Here is a 20060-nt window from a genome sequence, read left to right on the forward strand (position 1 = left end):
TGAACATGATAGCGTTTCGAGCGGTCCTTCTAAATACATGGAATCGATTTTACTGACCTTTTTACACCAAAAAAATGCTTTGTGGTCAGCTGTATTATGCCTCCAAAAAATCGTCGCGTTTTTGGTCCCTTTTTCCCCACTGTGCAATGTTTTGCTAAATGCAATCGTTGTCGAGAAACAGTGATTTCAAAATAAAGTTTACTGGAAGGGCTTCTCGAGTCTTGTTGACCTAGTTGAGAAATTGTTCGAATGAAGGGTTAAAATATTACTTTACTAAAGTATTAATTCGAAAAAAACTTATTTGATCCACCTTGTAGTGTGATGATGCTTGTCTCATATCACTCTGACTCTCAGAAATTTTTCTGTGGTATTCTTGGAATATCATCATCTATTTTGAATAGAAAAATATATACACGTAAACTAGCATAATCGACAAATTGAAATAGTTTTATACCAAAATTAGAAATTATAATCCTTTTGTTTCGATATCGATCTAAATGACGGTTTGAAATTTCAAACACACTTCACCCTGTAGCTTCGAAATACTTTTGTTTGTGAAATTTGATTGAGCAATCCCGGAGTAAAGTAAATCAAGTACGTTTTGAAGATTTTGATTCCTAAATCCGGTACATGAACCATCCTGGTACTCGCATCCTGCGGACCGGTAGAGCAAACGTCAATATATTAGAACAGTTTTGAATCACACTGTAACTTCGAAGCTGGAAGTCAGCTCCGGACATTCAGGAATCCCGCAAAGGACCGTAAGATGTTTCATTTGAATACGTTAAGTTCGAGAAAATCGGAAAAGTCATCTCGGAGAAAAGTGAGCGAGTTCCGTTTAGGATATTTTTCACTACTACTACGGCGCTTTCTGAACCGGATTCTGAAAACCGGTTTATCCGATGTGACTTTGTTTGATTGTCAACTTGCCAAACCTTTGAGTTGAAGGAATTTATTTACTATGTTTGAGAAACTAGCCCATCTGTAAAAATTCTTCTTTAAAAGCAAACTAATGAAATTAAAGTTTTTTCACTCGCCACCCTGTTATTCCGGAACCGGAAGTCAGGTCCTTAGGAAATTGAAGATTTTATATGAGGCAAAAATGATTTTCAGCCGAAGTTTAAAATCATTTTCTTAATTTAATTTAATAATTTATTCTTAATTCTTTGAGGCGTCTTCTTCCCGGATATTTTGTACATTAATGTTCCACCATGACCTATCACCAGTTATCAAGTTTGAGCACAGTATCGTCTTTCCCGTTTGGAACCGTCTGTTTTTATGCTCGCATAAATAAAAATTGCATTACAAACGAATAACTTCGGAATCCCACATGAAAAGCCAAAGTCATATGTTAGATGTTTTAGAAAACTCGAGAATCTTTGAGACAAAATCGACACGCGAATTCCGGGTAGTTTAAAAGTATTCCAGAGAGTCGAAAGTTTTCTATATTTTATTTCGGGAACTAAGCCGCACAGAAAGAAAAGATGAAACTTACACGACATGTAAACCGATAGTACTATGAAATAGACATCAGTTGAAACGAAAATCTGATTTAAAACCATGATTGATGTAAAATTACATTAAAATTCATTTAGTTTTTCTTTGAACAAGACTGTATATTTACAAACCGCTTCGTTTTGTAATGTAAATTTCCATTAAATTGCCTGCTCCAAATATGTGCATGAAAATAAATGTAAAATCACAAAATATTTTTATCTGTGCGGTTCTCGGCGTTTCATGCATTTCTTAGAAGCAAGTCTTCTTGAATGACACACCTTCACTAGAATGTTAGTTTACGTTCTTTTTTCGGGTTAAATCGGGTGGTTCGAAATATTTACTTCTTATCTTCCAATATTCGAATCGTTATTCAAGACCTATAATAGGAAGAGGTTTGCTTTTCCAGACATTTCCATCAAGCAACGGTATGCAAAGATCAGGAAACATAAAACATACTGGTTCTGCGAGTGCCTTCCCTTTTTTATTTGCACTCCCAGCAAACAAACTTCGAAACCGGTATTAAGGGCCTATTATGTTTCCATCTGAGTGACATGTAAACTTTTCAAGTGCACTCGGTCAGTAACGTTGCATAAGTGCACGCTTGCAACCTGATGCCGCTATCGTATGTATTTTTTTTTTATTCTTTGTCTCTCATTGTCGTTACCTTAACTACTGCGGCAGTACCTATCCGAAGTTTCGAAGTACGGAGTACACATAATTCATCTCACTAGCTGGCGCTTCAATGCGTGTGCGCTGGAGCCAAATGATTCTACGAGATGATTTATTACTGCACCGGGTACTGGTACTGTCCGTTGGAGTGTCTTTTACAGTGGTGCTACCCGACTGTCACCAGTGACGAACTGGATGATGAGTTCTTGGAACAAGTTTTCAAATATAATTTAAGAAAATTATTTTTTTAATATGACAGCGACCAAAGAAACTTACTGGCTTGACTTTGGATCATATTCTACGACATACGACCTGGCTTCGGACTACGGCAACAACAACCGGATTAACTACGGCACTGGTGGCCATCGTTTTAATTTGGACATGCCCCATAAAAGCAAATCTGCTGTCTTCCTCTATCATTATCTTCATTGTTGAGTTTTTTTTTAACTCTGCGCTTCAAATGAAAGGCCTTACCAAGGTGATAAGCGCCAAGTTTGCTGTAAAATACGTTGTAATGAAGGACAGTTAATTACACTTTCAACCACGACATTTCAGTGCTTATTCTTGAATTGGACTAAAATCAGTAGTCGGCTATTAATAAACCTAATGTTATGGTACACAACAAGCTCACGATTGTTAGTAATAGTGAAAGCTTTCTTCAAATGCAACTCGAATATATCAGGCGTGGACTTGGTTTCGTTGAATGAACTCACGACACGCGATACCTGTTTGGAATATTAGCATTAGTTTACGCTTGGCCAGGGTTTGATTTATGGAGAAAGTCAATTTTTCAGCGTCCGCAAATCAAGATCTTTGAAGAATTGTGTGTTTTACTTTTAATAATTAGTATCTATAACTGCAACAATTTTATACCCTTTTTTCTACGACAGCAACCATCATCGAAGTCAACCCTGTGCTTATCCTTTCGGTTATCCTAGGAAAAGGGTAGATTTGGTATCGATTATCGATTATCGATGAATGGTAGGCTATTTTTGGCTTCTAACTAACTTCCGTCGTGTTCGATGAGACAACGTCGATGTTTAGTTAACTTCAAACGTACTTCGGAATTACGTCTGAAGTCAAATGATTTGCCGACCGCGTACCTGGCGTTAGACACGCGAACATTGTTTGAAACTTTCGAAAATGGTACTAACCTCGTTCGATTTTATTGTTTGACGTCATTGAAATGGTGATGTTTTTATTTGCGACGAAACATTAGCTGAATAAGCTTACATTTATTGACGGTAGATGTAGTTTTGCTTCATTAGCGATTAAATAGAACGTAGCTTTTTTGTTTTCCGATGATTTAATCAAGGGTTTTCAAATATGCAATTTTGGTAAGAAGCTATTCAGAATCAGACCCTAAATTTGTCACGCATTGTCAATGGAAGAATCCAAACCAACAGCCTCATATGCGTTTTTTTACTGTCTCATTCGTAAATGACCGCATCCAAAACAAACGAAAAGAGAGACGAAGCATTTTTGTCTCTCGTTGAAATAAAAGAGAGTATAGGGTAACAGAGGTATTTTGGCCCACTTTAGGATTGATTTTATTTTGGCCCACTTTATAAAAATATCCACCAAATGTTGTAATATATTTAAAAACCCCTTCCGCAATAGGTAATTTAATGTGATTAGCTTCAAATTGATGCAAAATGAGTTACTTAACATCGATAAAATCCGATGAAATCGATAAAGTTTGATAGGTGGGCCAAAATATATGAAGTGGCCGAAATACCTCTGTTACCCTAATTGCCAACGTCACTCGTTCCTCTACGACAAGACGAAACCAAACTAACGTATGCAGGGAGAGTCAGTAGAATTTCAATTCTCATTCTTTCATCGACATATCTCGGTTAATTTTTCAAAAGGGCGTATAGGCAAGTGACAGTTTCTCTTTGTTTACTTTCTCTTCTATTAATAGCGGCCCTTACACGAGTCATTAAAAATGTCATTAGTAAAAAAAAAATATTATTTTAATGAACGTGTAGTGGTGCACTAATGACGAAATTTCTAACAAATTTGAATTACATCATTTAAATGACATCATTTAAAATGACATTTTTAATGCTCGTGTAAGGGCCGCTAATGACCAAGCGGTTTCCACGTTTATCACTCAACTCTTTGCATGGAATGATACCCAAAACTTTCGACTTTTAAACAGAATAGTGATATCAAAGAAAATCTTTTGTCGTGAATACGGCTTACTTTACTATGGGGCGCCTTTTCAAAATGTACCCTCTGAGAGAGTGATAAGTTTTTGATCGTGAATATCTCTTGTTGTATCTAAAAAATCAACATAATTTTTGCAACATCCCATCGGAAATATGATCACAATTTTACGATAAAATTTTCAGTTGTGTGACATAATCTCAAATAATTCAAAATTAAACTGTTCTGAAATGTTTGGTATAAACGAGTATCAAAGAGGATAATTCATAAGGCGCGTTTGTCTTTCTCGTATTTTGAAAGCTCATAGCTCAGTGATCTGTAGAAGGATTTATATAATCTTACTACCAATAGAATAGAAATTTTTCAACTTAGGCGTGTATAGAAAAAGCATTGAAGTATTTCAATAGTACACTATTAAAAAACCTGTCTCATATTTGCTGTACAAATCGTTCGAGAAAAACGTTCCGAACAGTGCTCAATATCGCAGTGAGCTCCACAATTCGGTCCTTCTTAAGGCAGGAATGAATCCCGTGCAGCATTCTGATAGTTTCTTTCAATAAAATGCAAATCCAAAATGAAATAATCGACAGAAAAATTCTATATGCTGCTAATTTTATAGCCGTTAGGATAGCCCATTAGTGAAAAAGCTACAAACGAAATCACGTAAAAAGTAACCTTTTAACAAAAATTGGATCAGTTTGGATTCCATCGCCACTGCGAGCAAATGTATTGTGTGTCGATTGCAAAGCTAGTTTCGCTTCCGACAAGAGCGATTACGTCACAGCTGTCAGTCGTTTTCATTGGTGAAAAAACAACGAAAAGAGGACAACGGTGGAGAGCATCACACAAAATCAGCCGTTGTAATGGCTCTAAAAGTTTCCTAAAGAACTATTAGGATTTCTTTTTCGCAAATCGAAGGTAAAGAACCTCAGTTTAGTGCAAATCTAGAACTGTTTGATTAGATTTGTGCACTTTTCGCTGTGTGAAATTCACAGTAAATGATATCAAGTGAAGTCTTCTTTGTTTTTGCGAAAAATGTGAAGAAGGGGAATGCTTGCACAATTCATACAATTGATCAACTAATTGATATTCGGAAGTGTTAAGGAACATGTCAGTTGTTTTCGTATTCACGACATCCAGTTATGTCTCTGACATTACCCACCCGCCTTTTTTATCACATCACAATAATCTAAAGAGAGAGCGATTAAAGAGAAACTGTCACTTGCTTATACGCCCTTTTGAAAAATTTACCGAGATATTGAAAATCTGTGACGTTTGGCTGTAAAGAGAGTTTAAAATATGATACCACTTTGGAAATTAAAACTGATGTAGATTCGATATATTGAATATCGACACTGCAGAGGAAACGATTTTGTCTGAAAACAGAGAGAACATAGTTTTGAAACTACTGTTTCGCGCATGAATCTAGTTCTCATTATTTGCAACCGGAGCTGAGAGTAACATTTATTTTTCGTCACTTTCGTCTATTTTGAGTCAATGAAAATGACTTTTTGTAACTCTGTTCAGAATGACTCTATTTCTGCAAGTAAATAAAAAATCAGTGGATTTATTCCCGATTATTTCTAGTAATCAGAGAGTATTTCAAAATAATCCAGCAGTCACAGCCACGTACCCAAAGGGGAGGTGGCCGAGGAGTCCTGACCCCTCTCGAAATCAAAATTTAATTATTTAATTAATTATTTAAAATGTATCAGACATGTGTTACAGAAATAAGAAGACAGTAAACATAATAAAGTAATGAAATGTAATACAATATCAGTTCCAGTGGAAAAGTTTAAAGTGTATGTTAAAAACAGCCGTCAAAGGTACACCATGAATCAGGTACATAAGCTATCTTCAGTAACATTATTTTTTAATCTTTGGACCCCTCCCGAAATGAAATCCTGGGTACGGGCCTGAGCAGTCAAAAAGTTACCAGAAAGAATTTAGTTTCAGCCATTCATTCAAAAATTATCTTCATTAATGTGCAGGAACCGATATTTATATAGGCCTTATTCGATTGCTTTACTGGTCGCTTAATATGACCATAAACTGATTTAATTCGGTGACTAATTGCTTTAAAAACTGCCATTTTATTAATAATTACATCACTAAGTAGTTTCCTTATGTTAACATAGTTTGTTTAACATTTTCACCCAGAGAAAAATCATATAATTATTCTGTTTGTGGAAAATGAATAGCTTTAATATTTTCTAATGGTTTTCCAGAATACAGTTCAATATCAGGGAAAAGATTTTTTTCCCGATAATCGATTCATCGATCGCACGTTTACTGTGAGGTGTACATCACCTTCATTTACGAAGTCTTTTTACCATTCTTATTCAATCACTGTGAAAACCGACTTTTCAACCGAGGCCCAGAAAACCTTAAAAAATTTATAGAATAATTGATCCAGATGACATTTTCTGCTCCGGAACGGGGCACCCACGTTTGGCATAAAGTCGTTTGGCATGATGGTTATTTGGCATAATGGTCATTTGGCATAACTAACGCTCGTATCCGTACTGTATTTTACAGTATTGTACTGTATTTTCGAGCCAAATACTGCGTACTGTTTTTACCCTCAAATGTACTGTATTTTGATTTGCACTGTATTTTTCACACTAAAAATTAATACAAAATTTTAAATCTTTGACGCATCGAATTTCGATATGTAGCAGTACAACACGTCAGAAAGTACAGAGACAAAACGTAGCGAATGTGAATGAGAATACAACAACACACACAACAATTTTTTCATTAATAATTTTTGTTCAGAGCGCATCACAACAATTTAGCAAAATTTTGATGATTAAATAATGAAAAAAAGAAAATATACTCTAAACCAAAATCATTATCAAAAATATTCGCTTCTCAAAAAATGGATGATGAATAATTCGTGCATTTTTTTAGTTTTTGCCAAACTTCAAAATGCCCTTAAAAGAAAAAAATGGAAATTATGAAAATAAATCATTTGATAATTACTTGCTTTGAACGATTTGTTTAGTCTTGTTATGACGTTGAGCCGTATTGAGTAAGTTTTACATATGATCAGTATCTAACGAGGAAAACAGATTTAAAGAATGATATGCGAATACAACTGTATTATGAAAACCGCAAAAAACGCTATCGCAGAGATGAGACTCGAACCCGTAGCTAGCTGCTATCTGCCCAAGTAACAATTTATGTTATGCTAGCTTGTTTGTGACTAGTTTGCAACCAGATATTTGAGTGATTGTTACTAATATCTAACCAATTGCGTGACTCTAAAAGCGCAGTTTATACTAGTTGCTAAGTCGACTAAAAATAAGTTGTCATTACGTTGTAATGCCATACTGAAATAACTTTTCTTTTCATAACTTGAAAATAACTTGTTTCCAAGTAAACTAGTTGAAACTTAGTCACCATCGACATTATAAACATTGAATGAATCCACTTCACTTTTCTATCATCAATAAAAAAGCAGAATACTTTAAGTCACAAACTTGATACAAGGTACAAATTTCACAACGATCCAAAAACTGTCGAGCGGAATTCAATTTTACTCAACTGTTATTTATGCTCCTTTAATCCAAATCTGTTTATAAAGATATAAAAATTAAACAACAAAATAACCCTATGTTCAGAATGCTCAAAATTATTCCAAGTAGAGTGATTTCTCATCATTTTAAATTCATATATCATGAGAACTATAATATTATCACAATCGATGTTCAATCCCTATATTATTTTCTTCGTGTTTATGACAGTGCATAAAACAAAAATGACTTTTCTGCCTTTCACTATTTTCGACAAAAAGTAGTTTTGAAAAAAGTAATATCCTGGTTTTATTTACGTTTCATACACTTCTTGAGACTCCATATTGTGTTCGCCATATTCGAGCCAACAAAAGTTTTTTTGTTTGCATTTTAGTTATCATAACGTTGGGAAAACTTACCGATAACTGTCTGAAGTAATGAAGAAAGTATATGTTATAATCTTATAATATCTAAGTTATTGCTATATCAATTCACAGTAACGATTCACATATACGTTAATGTATTTATAATGGTTTCGCAACGGAAAATAAACCTTTTTTCAACTAGTAGCTAAAAACAGCTGTGATGAAAGATATGTTAGAATCAAGTAACGATAACTTACAAATGATAGTTAGTTTAATGTTTACGTTATAAAGAAACACTGCTGTCACCTTGTTTAACCAGTATAACATAAAACACATATTCGTGCTCTTGTTGCAACATAGTTTGGACTTTGTCGTATCAGAACTAGTTGCGGATTGCTACTTGGGTGGGGAAATCGTTTTGCCAATTGAGCTACCCTGTATATGAAACACACGTAAAAACCCGATCAACACATCGTATCTGAATTATTTCTCTTTTTGATACTTGTTAGAAAATTTTGATATTTTAACTACTAACGAGACCAGACTTGTATCATCACTTGCTTTTTGTTATAAACTTGTTACGGCTTGTTGATCGGGAACAGACTAATTGAGGGACGAAACAACTGGCGGAGAGGTTGCTATAGAGAAATGACTACAAATGAACGCCGTGGTACCCGAGCACAGCTAAACATGCTCGGTTCTTTTGTTCAGTTAGACTGTTTCTTCGTGTGTTTCACATGCAGGATAGTTTAATTGGCAAAACGATTTACCCGGATAGCAGCTAGCTATGTGTTCGAGTCCCAACTCTGCGGTGGCTTTTTCGCGATTTCCATTACATAGTTGTATTCGCATGTCATTTTTTCAATCTGTTTTCCTCGTAAAATACTGACAAAATTTATTTGTTTTTGTTTTTTATTCACTATTTTTAGAAAAATGCGTACTGTAAAGTGTACTGCATTTTTAAAGTCGATGTACTGTATTTTCTTGATTTTTACGCCAAATGTACTGTTTTTCGTAAAAAGAAATATACGAGCGTTAGGCATAACAGATGAACATACTGCTTAATAGAAATCGTTCTAATTTAGTGTCTAATGTCTCGCTGCCGCTCGGTCTGACTTAACTGAAGGATAGCTTTGGGTAATCTTACACTACCACTACAACTACTTTTTAACTTATCACTTAATAAATGTACTTTCCCTAAAGCATGGAAATCTTCCTTTCTTGTACCAATATTTAAATCTGGTGCAAAATCTAACATTCGGAACTACCGTGGAATAGCATGCATTCCAAAATTATTTGAAAAAATTGTAAACGAAAAACTTTTTCATCAACTTAAAAATGTAATAACAAACAAACAACATGGCTTTTTTAAAGGCCGCTCAACTACAACAAATCTCTTAGAATTTATGACATTCACACTGAATGCAATGGACGCTGGCAACTACGTAGAAACTCTTTACACTGACTTTAGCAAAGCCTTCGACCGTATTGACATACCTTTACTTCTACACAAACTACAAAAATATGGCATAAAACATACTCTTCTTGAATGGCTCAAATCATACTTAACGAATCGTGTACAGGTAGTCCGCTTCCAAAACATACTGTCTGAACCAATTAATGTAACTTCTGGCGTACCTCAGGGTTCTCACTTAGGGCCTCTCCTTTTCATTTTACATATAAACGACATTTCCTTCATACTAAAAAATCTGAAAGTGCTTATATATGCAGACGACATGAAACTCTTCATGGAAATTAAAAATATCAACGACGCTGTAATATTCCAGAACGAAATCAATCTATTCCACATTTGGTGCTGCAAAAGTCTACTCCAACTCAATGTAAAAAAATGTAACTCAATAACTTTCAGTAGGAAAAATGAAACTATACCTATAAACATACATCTAGGAAATCAACTTGTAGAAAAATGTAAAATTGTAAGAGATTTAGGCGTAATCTTAGACTCCAAGCTCACTTTTGTGGAACACTACAATACCATAATCAATAAAGCTAATAGCATGCTGGGCTTTATTAAACGCTTCAGTCATAACTTTCAGGATCCATACACAATTAAATTATTATACACTACATATGTCAGACCTATTTTGGAATATTGCAGCCTAGTATGGAATCCATACAATATTATTCACGAAGAACGCATCGAATCTATTCAAAAACAATTTCTTTTATATGCACTTCGTAAATTAAACTGGACAGCATTTCCTCTACCATCATATGAAGCACGCTGCATGCTTATCAATATACAAACACTTAAAGAACGCCGCGACTTTGCAATGCTTTATTTTATCAGCGACATTATTTCTCAACGCATTCAATCAGCTCCATTATTATCGCAATTAAATTTTTATATACCTAGCCGCCAACTACGTTCCAGGAAATTATTTTTAGAAAAACAAGCTAGAACAAATTATGCAAAATACAGTCCAGTCAATCGAATAATGCGCCATTACAATCAATACTGCGAACATCTTGACCTTACTATGTCAAAAAATCAAATCAAATCTAAGCTTTGTCGTAGAAATAATGTGTAGTATGTAAGTGAACATTGTAAACAATTTATATGTAGTCTACATTTGCTTGACGAAATAAAATAAACAAATCCGGGCAAACGCCCGCAACTAGACAGAGGTGCTTTCTGCGGGGACGCCTCCCCCCCGCAGTGGCCGTCGCGTCCGTCGGCGGGTCGCCGGCGAACTCGCGGCCTTCGGCCGTCTCGACCCGAATCATCTGTGACGAACAGAATATTGTGCTGGCACTTAGTGATTTGCTCATTTAAAAAGGTTGTGTGCTATTTACTACAGAATTTTAAAATTAAAAAATAATAATGCTATTTCACCTAATATTATCGAAATATTTGGACCGAATATAAAATTCACATATTTCGTTCGAGTTTTCCTTGCACAACATCGATCGATCAAAACACAAACGAAAACTTTCATTAGATTAAAATATTGCAAATCTAATTATTATTATGCCAAATGGCATTATGACAATTGGCATTTTGCCAAATGCCCATTATGCCAAAAGACCATTATGCCAAATAATTGTTATGCCAAATAACAATTATGGCAAACAGTGTTATGCTTAACGGTATTATGCCAAATGACCTTATGCCAAACGGGCTGCTCCCCTCCGGAACTACTGCGTTATAAGTGGAAAATTTTCAATTTCATGAGTAATTGTTCACAAGAGATGGCATAAACAGGTGCAAATCCTATAATACTGACTGACTTCTAGTTTGCAGAATTTGTTAGTTGGTATATATAGAAAATGTTGAGATATCCGAGGTCAAAAATTTTTTTGATGCCACATGTCTTAGAAAAGCATGGAACGTCGAGATCTGTTGTAATTTCAAAATATGTTTTTGCCTTTCTCATATAGAAAGACTATGCAATCACTGTGAAAACCGACTTTTTAACCGAGGCCTGGAGGTCCAAATGTCATATACCATTCGACTCAGCTCGACGAACTGACAAAATGTCTGTATGTGTGTATGTATTCGTGTGTGTGTATGTGTGTATGTGTGTATGTATGTAACAAAAATATGCACTTACTTTTCTCTGAGATGGCTGAAAACTAAGATTCAAATGAAAGTTCTCATGGTTCCATAGCCTGCTATTGAATTTCACCCCGATCCCACTTCCGGTTTCGGAGATATAGGATGATACGCACCAAGGAAATGGAAAACATATGTGCTCATTTGGACCCATAGCGTTCTATTGAATTTTATTCATATCTGACTTCCGGTTCCGGAGTTACATGGTAATATGTGAAAATTAGAGAAAAAGTGTGCACTCAATTTTCTTTGAAACGGCTCAACCGATTTTCACAAAATAAGATTTTAACGAAATGTCTTAAAGTTTTCTTATAAATAGCTAAAACATTTTATTCGGATCCGATTTCCGGTTTCGGAACTAAAGCGTGATAAGTGAAAAATTATTAATTCCACTAGTATTTTTTACGAATGAAGGTCAAAAGCAGGTACAAATCCCATAAAATTGTCTGATAAATTTTTCTAGCTTGCACAACTTGTTAGTTTGTGGGCGTATAAACTTAATTCGGTACTACTGGTTCCCCCTTTTTCTGTTCCGGAAGCACCGAAAGTGGTGAAGAAAAACTCCAAAAATAGAACTCACTCCGATTTCTCAGCGATGCTTGAACCGATTTTCACAAATCTTAATTTGAAATAAACCTCATATTGGCCCTTATTACCGTTCTCACTTCCACTTTCACATTCACTTCACTTACATGTCACTTCACATGATTTTACCTATTACCAGTATCACGCATCGTGAAGTGATTTTTTTCAACAAAATATTGGTGGCGTGATGTTCGTAATGGCATCAAGTTCATCCAAGTAAATACTTTTGTCTTTAAAGCGACTTCCGTAATAAGGACCTACATTCACTTCACTCGATTTCCATCGTGAAGTGATACTCATAATAAGGGTCACAGTCACTTCACTTGGTTTTCACCGTGTAGTGACACCGGTAATAAGGGCCATTATCTTTAAAGCTACTGTGAAATTGCATCCGCATCCGACTTCGGGTTCCGCAATTACAGGCCGATAAGTGTCAAAGTTTTCAAATCACCATAAAGATTGACAATATGTACCACACCAAAAGAAGATGAAAACACAAAACGAACGATGCGTACTTTGTTCTGATTCGTACACGCTATGAAATAATCGAAACGGTTACGGATGTCTGCTACTGGTGTGTGATATTGGTGAAAGACGGTGTAGCGGCTTATAAATTTTTTAGCTATTATACGACAAGTGCGACCGAAATAATGAGCGAATTCAATTCAAATTTATTTGAAAAAATATGCCATTTTCACATCCGGTAGTGCAGTAATACCGTTCCAGTTGTGTAGTGATGTCAATAGTAATATAACCTTCCAACACGTTTTATGCTGCTGATTCATGCTGTTTAGCTTGACTTACATATGCAGAAGTAACAGAAACGCAGGGTTTCGCGATTTCGTTTAATTGGATAAATCGAAATAGGGCATTGTTCCAGTTTGGAGGTTATATTCGTTGCTGGCAAACGAACCAACTTCGGCTATTCCGAACAACTGAGTCCGGTTTCGGAAGAATTGGAAATTAGTGATTAAAAACTGCAAAAAGGATCTCACTCACTTTTCTTCAAGATGAGAAAATCGATTTTCACAAACTTATAGGTTCAATAGAAAAGTCTTACAGTTTCTTACGGGATTCCTTAATTTGTTGTGGATACAACTTCCGGTTCCGGAACTACAGGTTAAACAGGATTTGTGGAGAAGGTGACAAGCCACTATAAATACAGAGTGTGCCTCAGTGCCTGAGCGGAAAATAGGTGTAGAGCGAGAAGACTAGTGTTTGATGAACAGAGATGTTTGGATGTACAGGGTCCGCCATCTAACATTTTTTTTGAACTAGCGGTTATTTCGACATTGGTAACCTTAATGTCACTTCTGATTTGACAGAAACTTAGTTTTATCCTTCCGCAGTTGTGTATACGCTTGAGGAACGCGTGAAAATTGTGCAGTTTTACTTTGAAAATCATGGTAACGTTTCGGAATGTGTGCGAAAATTACGTATGAAAATGGGAAGGCACATTTTCATCTCGGCGGGTATATTATTAAGAAAAATTGTCGCATCTGGGGGACGGAAAACCCGCACTTTATCATGGAGAAGCCGATGCATCCTCAGAGAGTGATGGTTTGGTGCGGAATTTGGTCTGGCGGCATCATTGGGCCATTTTTCTTCGAAAATGAGGCAGGATCCGCCGCCACGGTCAATGGCAAGCGCTACCGCGCCATGATTAGCGATTTGTTCTTCCCGTTACTTTAAAAGGAAGACTTGGACATCATTTGGTTCCAACAAGACGGCGCTACGTGCCACACAGCCAACGCTACGATCGATCCTCTGCGCACAGTCTTCGAAGGTCGAATTATCAGTCGAAATTCGGATGTCGTTTGGCCGCCTCGGAGCCGTGATTTAACGCCGTTAGACTATTATCTTTGGGGGGCTGTCGAAGATAAGTGTTATGTGGACAAGCCAGAGACAATTCAAGCCTTGAAGGATAACATTCGTGCAGCCATAGCTGAAATAAAGCTGCATACAATCGAAAGTGTACTAAAAAACTGGACCGACCCAATCGACAATCGAACTGGACGTTTGAATCGACAAAAATGTGAACTTAATTCTCTAGCTCTAGCTAAACCGTTGATCCGATATACATAGTTCCTTTGGGAAAAGACCAAACCGTGCACAGTCTTCAATAAAAATAAATAATTTTACGTTTTTAGTAATTGTCTCGAACATAGTAGACACTGAAAATAATTTCGAAAAAAGTTATGTACAAAAAATTGATTTTAGGTGGTTTCAAACGAAAATGCTTTATATATCCGAAACTATATACGTTAGACTTTTAGCTTTTTCGGCAATGTTTTTTCTTGTTAGAAGTTCTAAAACTTCGTAGAAGACATCATTTTTCTATCTCTTAAGGAAAACAAGTTTTAGAAATGAACTTTTATCGTAGCAGTCTTCGCACATTTTTTTTGTAATGATATTACGAGGTATATTTTTGTGAATGAATTCTCCAAAGGAACTTTGTATATCGGATTAACGGTTTAACAGCTAGAGAATAAAGTTCACGTTTTTGTCGATTCAAACCACTGTGCGATCGTATGGCGTACTGCAAGGTCAGCCGAGGCAGCCATTTGAATGAAATTATATTCCACAATTAACCGGAAGGATTGTACTTTAATATAAAAAAATAAACTTTGAAATCGGATGAACCGTTTGTGTTTTATTGCATGTTAAATGGTGGACCCTGTGTGGTACCGGTCGACAGACAGCCAGGATGTAGACCATGTTCGATCATGTCTAAACGTGTTTTAGAGCTGTGTCTATCACAAGGTTCAGGGTGGCGAAATAGTAGCGCGTATGCACGGAATGCATAAGAACTCAGGTTCGAGTCCTGTCTCTGAGCATATCTTTTTCCAGAAAATCATCTTTTCCGTTAAGTTTTTCATTCATTTGGCTTTTTAAAAAAAATGAACTCAGTTTTTTATGAAAATACAATCATTACTTTTGAATGGTAGCTATCTTCGAAAAACTTTGTTGAACAAAATTGTGCGCAATAATTGCTTTATAACTCTTCGGAGGACGATTTTCTCGTAAAATGGCTCACAAAAAAAGTTAGAAGAAAAGTGATTTTTTTAGAGCCACTCTACTTTTTCCCCGGTAAAACTGATGTAATTCGATCAAATGAAATGGTGGGAAGGTGGCTTCTTCAGCAAAGTTGCTCAATATAAATTTTTATATTGCTTTGGTATAAAGTGAAACAGTTTCTAAATTCAATTAGGAAATTTTGATTTCAGATTTCAATCCAAACTTGGACCATCCTAATGATCTTTTACACCAAAAGATGTGGCAGTTTATCACAAACAACTTTTGTGAAGACACCAACTACAAAAAAATATATATATTTCATAGAGAAAATATTTCTGTCGCACTAATTTTCTGCTTCGGACCACTGTGGAGTGTGAGGACGCCCATCATCTTGAAGGAGGATGACCCAATGGCAGTTGTCTACCCTTTTATTCCTCTCAATAAAATAGATCTACCAATTATCTCTCGATGAATTTCAGTAGCACACAAAAAAACTTATTATAGAGCGAACTTCACAGTTGTCGGTAGTTCGAATATTTCTCGTATACTTAGTTATGGTAAACTGCTAGGTGGTTTAACCGTTGAACATAAGCTGTCACGCACTGACGAGTCGAAGGCGAAATATAAAAAAAATCATAATGATCATGTTTTCAATGCGGTGAAACATGAAACGTCTTGAAACGTAAATAGGTGATATTTTTCGTGAATTACATGTCGTTGAATTTAATCATCCATTTTCAACAAGCAGTTATAGGTATTCAAACTAAGTCTTTTTTCCTATAGAAAGACAATTTTAATTCTTTTTTTACTTTTGAAATATCAATCATCAGCTGGTTGGTAAAAATCCAACTTATTTATCATTCTCAATCGAAAGCGAAACTTACCAACTTTTGAAACAATAACACGCAAAAAAACGGAATACTTCTCAAAGCTAGTGCAATTAATCCTGTAAACTATGTCAAAACAAATACTGTTAAACGTAGGACTCATCAATTGCGTCTAAAACCGTACTACGCAGCACACAGGCTCGAATTTTCTTCAAACAAAATACCAAAACGACTCATTTTTTTTGCAAGCCAAACAAAACGTACGATTTTAATGACAAAACATTTCGCAAGAAGCTTTGTTTCGCACCCACGAATCCCACCTCCATCTCGTGATAGGGAGATCATCATTACCGTGCCAGTGCTATCAGTTAGCTAGCGGACAACGCAATCCTTCAAATTACATCCGCAGTGCCTCATAAACTCACTCAATCAAAGCGAACGCGTTGTTATCACTAGTATCAGTAGTAGTTTTTTTTTCTCTCTTCATCTCGGCAGTGCGGTAAAACGATAAAGCATCCCCGGGTTTTGTTTGAACGCTGATTAGCCTAAAGTCCAACAAGTCGCAGGACCAATATAAAGATTAGTTGTTTGTTTGTTTTGACTGTCATTTGTGTGTATGAGAGAGAGAGAGATTGTGTGTGACGATTAGTACGTTAGCTTTTGCTAGAGTCATTTCAATTTTCTCAACAACCTTTGTCCTTTTCATAGTAGCCTAGTCTGTTTCGAAAGTTTATCAAAATACTAATCCAATTTCCCGATTTTTTTACCCCGTTTAGTTCACCGTTACTGGTGGATTGTGAGTGAGTACCGGAACCGAACCAGTTTTCTTTTCTAAACTTTCTTCTTTATTTTTCGAGTAGAAAATCGATTTAAAATATGTAGATTTGGGAGGTTTTTTCACTACTTTAACGTTTTTAAAGAAATTCTCATCTAATCTCCATTAAACTAGTAGTTAGAAAAGTCCTGAAAACTATTTTGTTGCTTTGTTTATTCAACAGACACGGATCCTAGAGGAAGTCCTGCAATGCCAAAGTTGATTTTTATTAGCTGATCAGATGTAGTCATAGTTTTCTACTTGTTACTGACGTATTTAAAAATTGCATGATTTTTGAAAGCTCTGTTATCAATTGGCTTATAGAATATAGTTCTACTCGAATGCATTTAACTTTATTAAACCGTTTTACTTTATTCGTGATTGTAATAATTTTTAACGTTATCCTTTTCAGTTATAAAATCTTAATTAAATTCCTAGGCTTCAATTATTTGGTGTAATGACATTGTCGGAGTAATGAGAGAGGTTTGCATTCCAGTAGTTACACAAGCAAGGTGACCATTTTTTTATGGTTATGATTACGATTAACATTTTCCAAAATATCGCTCAGAATTTTAAAGATGGACCAGAAATGAGTTTCAGGTACATAAAGAAGCTCTTTGTAGTTGTAGTCAAAAAATCCCTACGATTTTGCATTGTGCACATAAATGGAGCGTCGCAGTTCACGTAAATTTACCTGCAAGGACATGTAGTATTGTGTGATTGGAAAATTCCATGACATGAAATTTATTGAAATAAAAAAAATAAATATCAATACTAATAGCGACGACCGCCGCGACTTGAACCGAGAATCGTTGGATCACGAAGTACGTCCGTTAATCGACTGAGCCGCAGAAGCATACACGGAACGACCGAAATTAGCACTGCTCCTAATTCGTATTACTGTTTTTGAATTAGTTGATTTTAACAACAACATTTCCAAAATAACTATTAAATTGAGAATTTACTTTGTGGAAAAAAATCTTATTTTTAGAGAATGTGCTAAGTTGGCGGATACCCTGGACACAAACCAGCAATATTTCAATCCAACACGAAATTCTCATTGACAACTAATTTTGTGACTGAAATCAGAAAATTTGTCTCTATTTATCTATCACCATCATTGTTGAAGAAAACAAAAATGAAAGTGGATTTATTTTGAATTTGTGCGCATTTGAAGCGATTGTGCGTAGTAATGTTTTTACGCGGAAGTTGTATATGTCAAATTATGTTTTTTGTATCTTCCACCTTCCGGGCTACGCCGTCCAGTGTACTAATTGTATTCGGTTTTTGATTTTCGAGTGCTCAAAGTTTTCAGTGAGAGAGTCGGTTTCGCAAAGTCGAATGAAGAAAACAGCGATTTAGAAGAAAAATTTTTAAAAATAAGTTTATGTTTCGTTTATGTCTTTTTCTCCAATACGACATCGTATTTATACCTGCCAATACAGCAAAAACAACCGCTGCAAATTGCAAAAGCCAATTCAACCATTTATGTTGGTTTAAAACAACGTTTTATTTCTCTAATTCAACTAAAATATTTGTTGAATGGAAATGAAGTGTGCCTTAGCTAAGAAATGACAGTACGTTGAATTGGTGAATTCAACTAAAAATAGCCATTTCAAAAAATATTTTATTTTTAATAAGGGAATGAGAATTAAAAATTCTAAAATAGCAAAAGTAAGATTTTTTTAGTTGTCTCAAAAAATAACTAACTAAAATCAGAAAACCAACTAATTTTTTCGCCAAAATGCTGATTTCGGTCTTTCCGTGTATGAGTTCTTACTGTAGCACGTGCTAGCCGAATGCAAGTTACAGTCGAAACCAACCAAATTCGTACTAAAATATAAAGTCAATACAAATGAAATTTTCCAAATTTAGTTTTTATGAATTGTATAATATGAGGGATTGGGTCACCTGTAAAATTCAATATTTTTTGTGTTTATCTTTCTATGTACTCATCTATTCTTTCTAATTCGTTCAACTTTGCATCAGGTGTTACCCAAGGAAGTAATCTTGAACTATTACTTTTAGTGTTATTCGTGAATGCTTCTGCTTCTGCTTTATCCTACAATAGAAGACTTCTGTCGTTTTCGCTTGAGAAAACTGAAACCGACCCAGGGTAGTTTAATCAAACAAACACTTTTCACGAAACTGTGTTGATTTCGCACTTAGCAACGAGGGTTTAAGCAAACCTGATATAACAAACAGGTTCGAAACTGACTCGATTTTCAGTTCAACAACGTTGAAACTTGGTTCGAAACTGGCTTCAAACAAACGGTTTGACAGCAGTTAGGGTGGAAACTGGGTTAGGTTTGGTATCAAGCGAAAACGACAATAGAATCGACACCAGTGCGAAAGCGACTTTCTCTCGACCACATCCCTAATGCCTAATTTTCGGCAACACTGTTTTTGACAGATCACACGTTAACCGTGCCTTGTGTTATTGTCAAACTTGTTCAGTTTGGTCTATAATTTAATCATGAATGGGCGCTTGTAAAGTTAGAGGAAGATACACTTTTTTATCGAAAAACTGTGATCAGCGACGAAACTCATTTCTGGTTGAATGGATACGTCCACAAGCAAAATTGTCGCATCTGGCAGCCCCAAAAAAGTCACTGTTTGGTGTGGATTATAGGCTGGTGGCATTATTAGTGATATACCGGTCGATATGATGGAGAGAATGTGTCAAAATTGGGCCTTGCGCATGGGCCATCTAAAGCGGAGTTGCGGCCAACATTTTCATGAGATCATCTTCAAACATTTAATTATATTAATCGTTATATGTTATTGATTCCAATGAAGATTTCATCAATTTTCTCATTTTTTTGTGTGTTTTTTTTTAAATCAAATCTTATCGAAAATGGCCAACAAAGAAAGAGTGTTCATTGGCATATACTTTGGTTTGAAAAGAAAGTGTGTTCTTATAAATATCTATTAGCAGGTGCCAACAAAACTCCGCAACACCCGAACCGAACTTTAACCAAGGCAAAGCCAAGGTACTACATTCATTGGCTTTGAATG

The 20060-nt window shown here is 35.6% G+C and overlaps 1 protein-coding gene across 9 annotated transcripts in view; it reads left to right on the forward strand.

Moving 5' to 3' along the window:
* The window catches only part of LOC131435325 (protein GDAP2 homolog), a 215121-nt gene that overhangs the window by 124122 nt on the left and 70939 nt on the right, over positions 1 to 20060 (forward strand). For 6 of the 9 annotated variants that reach the window (XM_058603073.1, XM_058603077.1, XM_058603074.1 and 3 more), the window contains one exon: positions 17005 to 17028. The exons of the other annotated variants lie outside the window; for them this stretch is intronic. In XM_058603073.1, the coding sequence (XP_058459056.1) occupies positions 17005 to 17028 (24 nt within the window). The remainder of the gene's footprint in view (positions 1 to 17004; positions 17029 to 20060) is intronic. 9 annotated transcript variants of the gene reach the window in all.

Source organism: Malaya genurostris, chromosome 3 (genome assembly GCF_030247185.1).
Source record: "Malaya genurostris strain Urasoe2022 chromosome 3, Malgen_1.1, whole genome shotgun sequence".
NCBI lineage: Eukaryota > Metazoa > Arthropoda > Insecta > Diptera > Culicidae > Malaya > Malaya genurostris.